The sequence below is a fragment of the Phaseolus vulgaris genome, chromosome 3 (assembly GCF_051622355.1).
Source record: "Phaseolus vulgaris cultivar YP4 chromosome 3, ASM5162235v1, whole genome shotgun sequence".
Taxonomy (NCBI): Eukaryota; Viridiplantae; Streptophyta; class Magnoliopsida; order Fabales; family Fabaceae; genus Phaseolus; species Phaseolus vulgaris.
In genome coordinates, this window is record NC_143500.1 from 4,338,583 (window position 1) to 4,351,445 (window position 12,863).

At 34.5% G+C, this 12,863-nt stretch overlaps 2 protein-coding genes across 5 annotated transcripts; one reads left to right on the forward strand and one right to left on the reverse strand.

Moving 5' to 3' along the window:
- Window positions 1-1,478: 1,478 nt before the first annotated feature.
- PERK9 (Protein kinase superfamily protein) lies at window positions 1,479-6,632 on the forward strand. Its single transcript, XM_068606205.2, has 8 exons — window positions 1,479-3,236; window positions 3,456-3,866; window positions 3,951-4,037; window positions 4,880-4,950; window positions 5,035-5,111; window positions 5,228-5,375; window positions 5,904-6,065; window positions 6,172-6,632. Exons 1-8 carry the CDS (start codon window positions 2,162-2,164, stop codon window positions 6,349-6,351), a joined length of 2,211 nt encoding a protein of 736 aa, XP_068462306.1. The 5' UTR covers window positions 1,479-2,161; the 3' UTR covers window positions 6,352-6,632.
- A 1,899-nt stretch (window positions 6,633-8,531) lies between these two features.
- LOC137806211 (RNA-binding CRS1 / YhbY (CRM) domain-containing protein) lies at window positions 8,532-11,164 on the reverse strand. 4 transcript variants are annotated; one of them, XM_068606207.2, is made up of 5 exons: window positions 10,602-11,164; window positions 9,485-9,612; window positions 9,170-9,395; window positions 8,933-9,060; window positions 8,532-8,817 (listed from the first exon to the last, which is right to left on the reverse strand). In XM_068606207.2, the coding sequence occupies exons 1-5, from the start codon at window positions 11,092-11,094 to the stop codon at window positions 8,701-8,703; spliced, it is 1,092 nt and encodes a 363-aa protein (XP_068462308.1). In that variant the 5' UTR covers window positions 11,095-11,164; the 3' UTR covers window positions 8,532-8,700. The 4 variants fall into 4 exon arrangements, with proteins under 4 accessions (XP_068462308.1, XP_090156134.1, XP_090156133.1 ...); XM_090300008.1 differs by lacking the exon at window positions 10,602-11,164 and adding an exon at window positions 9,746-9,885 and having other exon boundaries at window positions 9,485-9,607; XM_090300007.1 differs by lacking the exon at window positions 10,602-11,164 and adding an exon at window positions 9,746-9,885.
- Window positions 11,165-12,863: the final 1,699 nt, after the last annotated feature.

Genomic DNA, 12,863 nt, shown 5'->3' on the forward strand with positions numbered 1-12,863 from the left:
AAAACATATAATTAGATACTAATTTAAAAATTATTTATTAATAATAAAAAATAATTTAAAAATCAATAATTTTTTTAATTTTTAAAATTAATTTTTATTTAATAATTTTTTTAAGGTATCACAAATTAATTACTTAAAAAACGACTTTTTATTATTTTATTATCGAGGGAGTAAAAGGTACTATAAATATTTTTTTTTTATTAAATTTGGTGTGACCATTTTCTTATAAAGCTACAATGTATAATAACTAATTTAATATATAATTATATTTCTAGGATGTTTTTATATTAAGTTGTAAAATTCAGTGATCAATATGAAATTAAGTTGTATAGATATAATTATTATCTTTTTATATATTTAAAGACATAACCAAAATTTTATTTATTTTTTAAATTAAATTATAATTGATTCACATCATTTATCTACTAATGGCATGAAGTTATGATAAAAATGTAAAAAATGGAAAGTTTTATAAAGCTGACAATTCTATTAACGGCGCCGCTACGTCGTGGCCTATTTTATTTATTATTTGCTATAATAATATTATAATTTAATGTCAAAGTTGGAACACAATTCTGAATTCCATCTATAAAAAAAATAAAATTGAACAGTATTTACGTTATTGAGACAAATTAAAATGAAAAATGTTACTTCTTCTAATATATAAATAGACAAATTCAAATATAATTTTTTAATCTTTTCAGACTAATTTTCATTTTTAATTAGAGGTCTCATCACATCAATTTAAAATAATCATAAATACAGTTATTTTATTACACCGTTTACTTCAACCGTGAAAACGATTTTAATTGAGAAATATAAATAAGATTTGAGTTTCGTATTTTTTTTTTTAAATTATCTTGTTAAGAACACATTTTATGTTGTGAGGAAACTTAACACATAAATTTTGAAGATAAAGGTTTGTTTTTGGATAAAGAGAATGAACCTTTTAATTCCAAGACGTGTTTAACCTGAATTAAAATTGTAAAATTGTGTCAATGTGAACTACAATGCGTCAAAGTAATTTAACACAATTTACTAATTTTATTAATTTTTTAAAGCTTTATTTATTTTAATAATTAAAAAATTAAATCATAATAGTTAAAATTTCTTGTACTTTGGCAGCGGTGATGATATAAAACTCAGATACGTCTCTTAAATGGTATATGCGTGCGTAAAACTATATATTATGGGTTAGCGGCTCAATAGAGTGTGTCACGATAGACCCAACACAAACACTGGTTAGGAAAATCTCGAAATGATTCTTATACCATATTATGAAGTGAACTTTAAGCCTAACTCAATCCCACAAAACCGGTTCATGAGATTGAAGTTTGCCCCACTTTATATAATAAAGACTATAATCTCTAATCGATGTGAGATCACCAACCTATCTATAAATATATCGATATTGATTGTAATGGGAAAAATGATTGAAAAAAGAACATATATTAATGTGGTGTTGAGGTTATAAAAGAAGAGAATTGTGAGGTAGCATTCAGGGGAGTTGCTGTCACGTGGGTTTTGGATTTGCGACCCCACACCACAACACAGATCGTCTAACCGTGTTCCTGACCCCATGGAAGCCTAGCCTATGCAGACACGACACAGATAAACTTAACACACCCTCAATTCAAACATCTTCTCCTATGTTGAATTTTTCATCAATGTTTATTGCCTTCAACTCACAACACGAAAACGCGTTCAAGATTTCTTAGGCACTGTTCTAACAAGGCGGAGAAAGAAAAGGTATTTGAGGTTTTAGGGAGGACCCTTTTGCTTCTTCTTTCTCCTAGTGCTGCTTTGGGTGCTCCCACCATGTCAGCAAAATCTGACAACAAAAGAATCTTCGTAGATTGTGGGGAACAAAAGTGCCATAAATAACCATATTGTTGACATTGAAGAAGGAATATTGAGTGTTATGAACCTCCCATGTGATGCAGAGATTGGCACTGTTCTGTGATCTGGGTTTTGTTCTGTGACAAGATTTTGAGGTGTGACACTTGAGACATTGGTTTTGGTTGTTAAAGTTTGGTGATAATTGCTTGCATTCATCCAAAGCTTTCATCTTTGCTTGGGCTCTAAGAATTTTGGTTGTTATTATTGTTATTATGGGATCTAAAGTTTAGAACTTTGCTTTGTGTTGAGATTGAGACGTCACATGTCGGCAGCGTCGCCGTCGCCGGCGGCATCCACGGCTTCGCCACCGTCACAGACGCCATCCTCCTCCAACACTGGTCCCTCACCCTCCAACACCACCACTCCTCCTCCGCAACAAACCCCTTCTTCCACTTCTCCGCCACAACAACCTGCTTCTCCGCCGCCTTCTCCGCCATCTTCTCCGCCGTCATCGCCGCCCAGTTCTTCACCTCCCCCCGTGTCTGGAACAACCCCTCCTTCAGTACCTCCACCATCACCACCGCCATCTCCGCCGCCAGCTCCGGATGCACCGCCACCGGTGACACCGAGCTCTCCATCTCCACCGCCACCGGTGACACCGAGCTCTCCATCTCCACCGCCACCGGTGACACCGAGCTCTCCACCTCCACCCCCACCATCAGCACCAATTCCATCAAGAAGCCCTCCTTCACCGCCACCACCATCAAACCCTCCTAATAACACATCTCCACCACCGTTACCACCACCCCCACAACCATCACCATCAGCGCCACCACCTAACAACACCCCACCACCACCGCCGCGGGGAAATTCACCACCTCCTCCGGCCACCACGCCGCCACCAGCCTCGCCACCACGAAATTCACCGCCTGCTCCGGCTGCACCGCCCCCCAGTAACTCAACTAGGTCGCCGCCGCCGGTAAATTCGCCTCCACCAGCAGCGCATGCGCCGCCACCCAGGTCATCGGCGCCGCCAGCACCTGAACCCTCCAACCCTCCTTCTAGCATTAGTCCTCCTCCCACACCAAGTTCCTCACCACCTCCACCTTCAAATTCTACGCCAAGCTCATCACCTCCATCACCACCTTCACTTACTCCATTGGCCCCGCCACCGCCACCATCGCCCCCATCCCCGCCTCCCAATGCGACATCAGACTCAACCCCTGGTGGAGATGGAATTGGCACTGCTGGTGTAGTGGCTATTAGTGTGGTGGGTGGATTTCTGCTTCTTGGCTTCATCGGTGTTCTTATGTGGTGCATGAGGAGGCAAAAGAGAAAGATTCCTGTGAATGGTGGTTATGTTATGCCATCCACTCTGGCCTCATCTCCTGAATCAGGTAAATTCACTCTTGTTATGTGGCTTGAACCAGTTTATTGTTCGTTCATATTGTTTGTATATCAACTAAAGATTAGAACATTTCATGAGGTTGAATTAGATTTAAAGTCCACTTCTTAATACATATGCTAGATTGGTTGAACCATTTCGTAATCTAAGAAGGTTAAACCTTAGCCGATTTGTTGGCATTAAATTCATTGAAGTGTGTGACTTTGTCCAGATTCATCCTTTTTCAAGACACACTCCTCAGCTCCTCTTGTACAAAGTGGCTCTGGCAGTGATGTTGTGTACACACCATCTGATCCTGGTGGACTAGGCCACTCAAGATCATGGTTTTCATACGAAGAACTAATCAAGGCCACAAATGGTTTCTCAAGTCAAAATCTTTTGGGTGAGGGGGGATTTGGTTGTGTGTATAAAGGACAGCTTCCTGATGGAAGAGAGATAGCAGTGAAAGAACTGAAGATTGGTGGAGGTCAGGGAGAGAGAGAATTCAAAGCTGAAGTGGAAATTATCAGTCGTATACATCATCGCCATTTGGTTTCTTTAGTGGGATACTGCATTGAAGACAACAGAAGACTACTTGTCTATGACTTCGTTTCTAACGATACCCTTTACTTCCATCTACATGGTAAACTCCATCTTTCTGATAAAGGAATGATTCAGTTCAGTTTGATGATTATCTTAGATTGTTAACTGAAATTGTAATTTGCAGGGGAAAGCCAGCCTGTGCTAGAATGGGCAAACCGTGTTAAAATTGCAGCTGGTGCAGCCCGAGGACTAGCTTATCTGCATGAAGACTGTAATTATCAATCCTTTTTTTTTTCCTTGTCTGCACATAAATGCTTATCACTCCACTTTCTTTTTGCAAATTTTAATTTTTGGAATTGGCTTAACTCTAGTCCGGAATTTGAATGAATGTGAATTGATGAGGGTGATAGAAAACGTTTTAGCGTAGACAGTAGATGTACTTTGGGAGCTAGGAGAGTGGACATCATGCATAAACTTTTCCTGACAAAGAAGGGTCTTATTATTCAACAAACACATGTTTTGGAGAGAAAAATAAAAAATAAAAGTGAATTAACTTCTCCATAAAATAAAGTTAATTTATATATAAACTAAATTTTAGAAGTCATTTCGTAGTAAATCTCTTTAGTAATAATTGACAAAAGGGGGAACCACATAACCAAATATAGGGGTTTTTAGTCATAAATTTATCATAAACAAGATTGGACAAAATTATGAAGCTCGGACACACTTCTTAACTGGTTTGTTCCTGTGTCCGACACTTATTGGATACTGACCCGCGTACGATACGAATCGGTGAAGTGTCCAATCAAATAGATAATTTTTTGGATATTTTACAATTCTAACACAATTTTAAAAAGGACAAATACAATTAATTTCTATAAACTCATAGTGTCGTGTCCAGTGTATCCGTGCTACATAAAATAGGACAGCCGAGTTAGTTAATATGCTGTGAACCTAAAATCCAGTCAAATATGGATAATTTTATGACTTGTATCAATTTTAGAACTCAATGGCATCAACTGATGCAGGTAGCTGACTCATCTAGTAGGATATGGTTAGAGATGTTGTATTATTATTTATTATTAATCCTGTTGAATGTCATTCACATTTCAGGCAACCCTCGGATCATTCACAGGGATATCAAGTCTTCAAACATTCTTTTAGATTTCAATTATGAAGCTAAGGTATCTGTTATACTCCTTATTCAAAGTTTGATAGTTTGTTCTATTATGTCCATCCAAATCTTATACTCTAATTTGTAATGTTAGGTCTCAGATTTTGGGCTAGCCAAATTAGCTCTTGATGCAAACACACATATTACCACCCGTGTCATGGGAACTTTTGGGTGAGCATTCGTTACTATGTCTCCAAACTTCTCTTTTCTTTTTCACTATTTCATTTTCCATTCAGACTATTCAGAGCAAAATCCTGTATTAACATTGATTTCCACCCTCTTGTAAGGTATGTTGCCCCTGAATATGCTTCAAGTGGCAAATTGACTGAGAAGTCTGATGTATATTCTTTCGGAGTTGTGCTTTTGGAGCTAATTACTGGACGGAAGCCTGTAGATGTATCCCAACCTTTGGGAGATGAAAGCCTGGTTGAATGGGTATACAAAGATGCCTTTTTTTCTAGTGTTGCTATCTTTTTTCGAATCTTGAGAAGCCCAATATTTTAGACTCTATTAAAACATATGGGATTAAAGTCTATTTCTTGATTTTGTTTTTCTTCCCTTTTGAAATTGTATCATTTATCATAGTAACTGAAGTATGATAAGGATGAAAAAATGTTTACTGTTTTGCAAGCCTTGTAGAATAGCCGTGGTTGCAACCAAGCTAAAAGACTGGAACTTTTTGGTTTTGAGTTTAGCATGCATAATTTAGTTCACAACTTTGTATCTGAAACTTTCAGGGTCCTTCATAATTTAACAAGATTATGACTTTTTTGCCTTCAATCTTGCTGAAGAAAGATGAAGAACAATGCCTCTGGATATTGCTTGGCTATTATGATTCTACTTGGGTCAATAGTTGCATGCATGCATGAAAGCATAAGATTGTATAGTTTAATAGCCAGAACCTGTCTAAACTTGTAAAAGTCAAACATATTCACTTAAAGATGCCACTACTTTATTTTTCAGGCTCGGCCTTTACTGAGTCAGGCAATCGATACTGAGGAATTCAATACTTTGGCAGATCCAAGGCTGGAAAAGAATTATATTGAGAGTGAATTGTATTGCATGATTGAGGTTGCTGCAGCTTGTGTGCGGCATTCAGCTTCAAAGAGACCTCGCATGGGACAGGTAAATATTGGATATTGGAAAAGCAGCAAAATGTTCTTTTGGATCATATCAACAAGCAAAAGCACAAACTACTGACATGGTTTTCCTGAACTGTTGTGTTTCATAGGTTGTTAGAGCTTTTGATAGCTTAGGAGGTTCTGATCTAACCAATGGAATGCAACTTGGGGAAAGTGAGGTGTTTGACTCTGCACAACAATCTGAAGAAATAAGATTATTTCGGAGGATGGCATTTGGTAGTCAAAATTACAGCACAGACTTCTTTAGCCGTGCTAGTATGAATCCATGAAAAGGCACTGTGTACATTCTGGTTGAGTTTTTGTTGGTTGCAGATATGGCTAAGCTAAGGTGCATTCTTGCTTTTGATTGTGAAATTGACAGCTTCTGGTTAATATCCTCATTCTTGTGCCTGAATTTCATCATTCTTTTCATTAGCTGGTTTTTTTGGCAGCAATTTTGCTTTTGTAATTAGAATTTGTAAAAAGTAACCTTCTACAGCACTCACCATGACAAAGATTAACATATTTGTTGATTTGTTATGTAATAATGATAGAGTAGATGTGTGACTCTTTTTTGTGTGTCTTAAACATGTTCTTATGAATTTCTAATAGGAGGGCAAAAAGCTTTTTTGTTTTTTGCATCATGAGACTGAAAGGTGGGAGGGAATGGACTTTGTTGTGACATTGCACTGATAATAAGTGACAATTTTATGAATGTTTGTGCAAATGTTGTTTTATCAACACCATATTTTATTATGTTGGAATCAGAACTCAAATCTTACTCATTCAATTCTCACTTGGTGCTGGTTGATGAGGCCATAATTTCTTGCTTCATGGCAAAGTCTTTGTTTCAGGGTTGGGTCAAAGCTCACAGATCTGTTTCAAGTTTTAGATCTTGTAATCATTTAAAGCATAAAATTGGATGATGAGATGTTAGATTTTTCTTTATCTCTTCTGTCTATGTTAGCTTTGAATGCAAGAAATGTTGCCTTATTTTTTGTTTGCAGATAATTATAGTTAAAACAATTCCCTTCACTTTATTATTAAAAAATAAATTTTAAGTTTAATTTAACCTTATAAAATCGATTTATAAGACAAGATTTACATTTATTTTATATTAAATTTTTTTTTTAAAGTTTAACTTATGTTATGAGTTTTTGTTTATAATGAAATTCATACATTTTTATTTTATTTTATTTTTCTTGAAAGCTTGTTATGATATGTCCATAATTATTTTAAAGAGAAAACATCATTAGATATAAACAATTAGATAAACGATATATTTAAATTAATTTCCTTGTTTTGTCTATTTAATTAATAATCAAACAAGCCACATACCTTAATTTATCAATTTAACTCAATGTCATCATTATTGAGCACATAGTTATGTTTTCAAAATTTTCATTGGAGAAAAGGCTCATTGCACTGTTATTGTAACAAGAGGCAAACTCATCACTAGCTTTAAAAGAATATTTTTAATTCTCTCTTTTTAATGCTAAATGAAGACTCTTAAAAGACTAAGACAAAATTAAATAAAAATATTAATTTAATTATGAAAATATAATACAATAATAATCAAGGCATAATGATATGAAAGAGTGAAAAATAAAAATGTAGATTTTTTTTAATTTTTTGTGTGATTAATATACAAATTATGTAAGTCATAAACATGATAAGCTATAAATTTTTCTGGATTTTATTGGCCCAAAGAGAGTCTCATTAGAAAAAGAAAAGTAATCAATTTCATACTCCTTTATTGTTGAAAATCTCTCGAAAGTAAGAGATAATGATAGGAAAATACTATTTCTTGATTTGATGAAGTATAACTTTAGAAGACTTTGTAGATGGCTTTTTGTGGGAATTTTGATTTATTTTATTTTCACTTACTTATTATCCTTTGGAATTATCTTCACCTATAAATAAAAACTCTTCTCTTGTCGTTTGTCTTAGGTTAGGATTTCATTAGGGTAAAAGTCAAAGTAGTATAATTAGAAGGATGCTTATTCTTCTCCCTTCTTCTATTTCTTCCTTGTTTAGTAATTTTATTCCTTTTGTTGGATATTTTTATGTCTTTGTTTTCACATAGAGATAATTTTCTCGACACGGTTGTAAAGAAAACAATTTTATGTATTTTGTTACTTTTCTTCTTAAAGGTCGAGATCCACATGAATTGATGGGGCTTTATTTACATTGTTATACATTTTAATTATATTACAACTTAGGTGTTTGTAAAGTTATGATAGTTTTTTCATAATTTTTTTTTTTTATGTAATCTGAAAGTCAAAAATATATTCTAAATTACACAATAAAAAACTATGTAAAAAATAACTTTTAGATTATGTAATTTAGAAAAAAAATTATGTGAAATATGACTTATGGGTTGTATAATCTAAAAGTCAAAATTGTTTTTCAATTACATAATTTAGAAGTTTTTAAAATAAAAAAAATAGGAAGAACTTTTGCAAGATGATTTGGGGATTCAGTTCTAAACAGTGCATTTTTCCCCTGCAGATGGACTTGAGCATTCAATTATTATGTGATGAATACAAATGTGACTGACAAACAAACTCATTCTAAACCAAGTCATTTAGTCAAATAAATGGGGCCTTACATACTGTAATTTCAAATAACAATGAAGATCAACTTTGTATTACTTGCTGACATTGTGACTCTGAAGGTTGCTCTTCACTCAAATTTCCTCTCCAGAGGATTATCTGCTCATCCTTAAACAAGATAGGGACACATGGCACTAAATCCTGCAGTAGCAGGAACCCCATTCAAATCTCAAGCACCACATGCACTTTTTATCTTCTAACATAAAGACAAAAAAAAACAGTGAATTTTATCATGATTATAGAGAATTAGACATACCCTTAGCTTCACTCCAATCTTTTTGCAGTCACTGGTTCCCACATGAGTACAGTCCAGTCTCACCACCTCCTGAGTCTTAAAAGCCTCCCTCACCCTCTCCACCACATTCACATACACACCATTTCTAGCTGAATATTGAAATCAGATATTACTATATTAGCATATGTACCAATCCAATACTACTTTAAGCTTGATTATAACCAAAAAGCAAGCTTTGGTGCCCAATGATTCACTTACTGAGTTTAATGAGAGGATCTGAGTTCAATCCGTTGTTTCTAATTTCTCTTGTTTCCTCATATGTCAAACCCTCTGTCACATTCTTCACAAGTCTAGGATATATTGGTGCATAAGGCTTCCACAGCATGAGAGGAATAACTGGACGGTTCTTGGGATCATAATTCCGCCCTCTGTACAGAAGCAGTATATTAATGTTGCGGTAGATAACTTTCCCACAAGACTTGTCCTGTGGACACAGCAACACACATCAGGGGAAAAGAAATGCATTAAGAATGATGAATCCTCTGAAAGTGCAGAACAAACAGTAATGTTGACCTCAAGGTGGAAGCAAACATTGTCCATGTCAAGAGTTGGCACACCCAAGCACTTAATCCTCACAGCTTCAGCCTTCTTCCAGTGGTTATGGATGTCATCCAACATGTTGTGAGTGACTCCACCCTTTCCTAGAACAACAACACAAACATCATTAGCTAATTACACAACAACTCATCGATTTGTATAAACAAATTATCTTCTCTGAATGCTCTTTAGATAGAACAGTGAAGAGTTATAACTCAGAGGTAGTGTTTGACCTACCTTTCTATGTATAAAAACTGGTTAAAGTTGAAGTTGAAACAAAGAACTTCAAAAGTTTTGATAAGTATATTTGTAGAGAAGTTCTTCCTTCAGTTCGTCAACTTCTTCCTATTCTTTCTTCTACAGTCCTTCATTGTCACTCAAACCCAATAACCCAACGCTTGTGCAACCACAAATCTGGCATACCTATTAAAAACTACCACAAATCGAATATTAAGTTTATATCTGAATTTTATGTTCACTGCTTTGTCATTCATTACAGATTTGCATGTGTATTTGCATCACAACTTGTACCAAAAACACTTAGCTTTAATAAAACAACAGCTAAATACCATGTTTTTCTAGCATAAAACATAAAAATATATAATTTAATGTCAAATTGATTTTTGAACCTTCTCAACTTAGTGTTTCAAAGAATATGATTGAACTTCAGATTGATCCTTAAACATTAAAATTTAACCACAAAATAATCTCATGAAACTGAACATGTTAAGTGTCCCACTTTGCTTCAAGAAACTGAATCAAATTTTTCGTTCTTTCACAGCAAAAAATGTCACCAGTGTACGTATTTAGGGAACAAAAAACCTACAACATTAGAAATTTTGTGATTTTTCAAACCATCTTATGTATAATTATTTAAAAGAATAAAGTTCTAATTAATTGACAGAATTATAAGTAAACTCATTTCAGTGATTTTACACAAGCATCTCCAGTACAGTGTTAACCCAGAAGTATAAATAACAGGAACAACCATAAAAAAATGATAACAAAATAAAAACAAAAACATTTTTTTTTTTTTTTTACTTTAGTTTTTCCTCGTGAAAAATTGAAAATAGTTGAGAAAATTAAGCAAAACCTAAATTGATTTGCCTGGCACAGTCACTGTGACGGTAGCGTTCGACGAGCTCTGCCACCTCATCTTCAGTGAGCGGCGCTCCGAGAACCCGGTTTCGCTCCTCCTCTACCCTCTTCCAGTCCGGTTCACTCCGAACCGGAGCAATAACGCCGGTCCATGTCCGGTCGAGCCGACCAGGCCCAAACGGGGAAAATTTGGGCGATTCGCGAAAGCTTATGGGCCCAACGGAAGGGTGGGTTTCCGAGTAAGAGTAACTGAAGTCGAATGGGAGGTTCGATTGAAAAGGCAATTTTGGGGGTCCGTTTTTCTTCGGAGCTCCGTTTTTTTTGGTAGCTCCGTTTTCGGAATCCTTGTTTTTCTTGTTTGCTTTGAGGGGTTTCGGAGAAGGGGAAAACGGCGGGTCGTATAGGTCATCGGAAATGAAATGGCTGAGGAATCGACGCTCATGCAGTGGCAAACGACAGATGGAGAACGAAACGATGCCGTTCCGCATACCGCGAGGTTGAAGAAGGTGTCGCTCAATCAGTGCCAACAACGTCCAATTATAACATTGAATTTTAAAAAATAATAAATTAATATAAATTAAAAAAGAAAACTAAAATATACATCAGTTATCAGAGTGGCGCAGCGGAAGCGTGGTGGGCCCATAACCCACAGGTCCCTGGATCGAAACCAGGCTCTGATATATTTTGAGATTTTTTTGATAATTTTTTTTTAAAGGTTTGATTTAAAAATTTAATTGGCACTAATTTGTGATTAACATAAATATATTATAAAGTCTTATATTTTATTTCTTTTCTATTCTAGCTAGCATATACATATGTTTTATTCTCAGACTACATATTTATAAGAGAGAAATAAGTACAGTTAGGAAAAAAAATGCTTGGCCTATATTTTAAATGGGTAAAATACTTGTTTTCGAAAATGTAAGTTACAAATAAATAAAAATAATCTTAATTGTTAGGCGAGTGATTTGGTATATAATTTTTAATATATGTATATATATTTTAAAAAAATGGTTTTTATTTATTTCTAAAATTATAATTATTATATTGTGGACTAAACATGTTAGGCCAAATTTGGACCATGTTAATTTATGGGTTTTTTCTTCCTTCACTTCCATTGTTGATTTGTGCATCTATAGATTAAAGATTATGGGAGTGCAATTAGTAATTATGAGGGTACAAAAAGAACAATTATGAGGGTACAAGAAGAAAAAGCCTAATTTTGGTCTCTAATAATTTCAACCTAACCAAATCTATTTACAGACTATTCATATCAGCTCATCAAATCAGATGTAACTTCCCTATATATAATTTAATAAAAAAACATAAATAAAAAAAAAAGAATATATTTATTTATACATATACATTTACAAAAGAAAATCTAAACTTTTACCCTGAGTTTACAAAACTAATAAACTGGTATAATAAGAAAGTATCTCAAAACATTAGTAAAAGAGCTCTATACAATAAAGAGTTAACCTTTTAAAAAGAAAAAGAGTAATCTTCCTTTTCTTTTTCCTTAAAACCTTACTCTCAAATATACCCTTTATGCTTTTAGGAAAGAAATGAGAATAAGAAGCAGATGGAAGTGTCATGAGTAAACAATTTGGAAGAAATCTTTTCAAAGGAAAGTAGAAATGTGCAGAACATACTGAGCTTGGAGGTGTAATTCAGTCAAAAGTAGTGGGAAATGATGCTGTTTGGGATGTCCATGCATGTTTGGTTATATTTCTTAATTTCTTCATGATATGACATGCATCTTAATGTAAAAATTGAGATTAATATCAATTTGAATATACATCTCACTATATATAACTATTCCAAATTAATTCTATCAAAGACAGTTATAATAGAATCTAAAACAAACAAGCAGGTAATCTATATGGTCTTGCAGATTAAGAGTTTTGATTATGTTGATGCAAAGAAGAACAGTGTTGCTGAACGAATAAAGTGGGAGCATGAAATTATTCAATGGATTTCTAAGAACTAAAGAGGGTTAAAAGAGTTTGGAGAAAAAACAAGTGGAAGGAATTTAGCTGTTATGATTCTGATCATAAAAAATTCAAATAGTTCAGGCCACAATTCTGATCATACTTCTAGTTTGAGGCTTCCCAAAAACTAGAGATACAAAGGTGAGTAGCAGCACTTCACACATTTCATTTCTCAATTATTTCCAAAAGATGAAGAAAACAGAAATGAAGAAAAACAAGGAGTAATGAAGGCATTTCTAAGATGATAGGTGCAACAGAAGAATTAC

Bases quoted from the DNA above. Each gene is read 5' to 3' on its own strand.
- PERK9 (XM_068606205.2), top strand. From the start codon at position 2,162: ATGTCGGCAGCGTCGCCGTCGCCGGCGGCATCCACGGCTTCGCCACCG. The intron at 4,038-4,879 runs GTAATTATCAAT...TTCACATTTCAG, and splicing joins AGCTTATCTGCATGAAGACT to GCAACCCTCGGATCATTCAC. The intron at 4,951-5,034 runs GTATCTGTTATA...TTGTAATGTTAG, and splicing joins ATTTCAATTATGAAGCTAAG to GTCTCAGATTTTGGGCTAGC.
- LOC137806211 (XM_068606207.2), bottom strand. From the start codon at position 11,094: ATGCGGAACGGCATCGTTTCGTTCTCCATCTGTCGTTTGCCACTGCAT. The intron at 9,061-9,169 runs GTAAGTGAATCA...TTCAATATTCAG, and splicing joins AGATCCTCTCATTAAACTCA to CTAGAAATGGTGTGTATGTG. The intron at 8,818-8,932 runs GTATGTCTAATT...CTGCTACTGCAG, and splicing joins AGATTGGAGTGAAGCTAAGG to GATTTAGTGCCATGTGTCCC.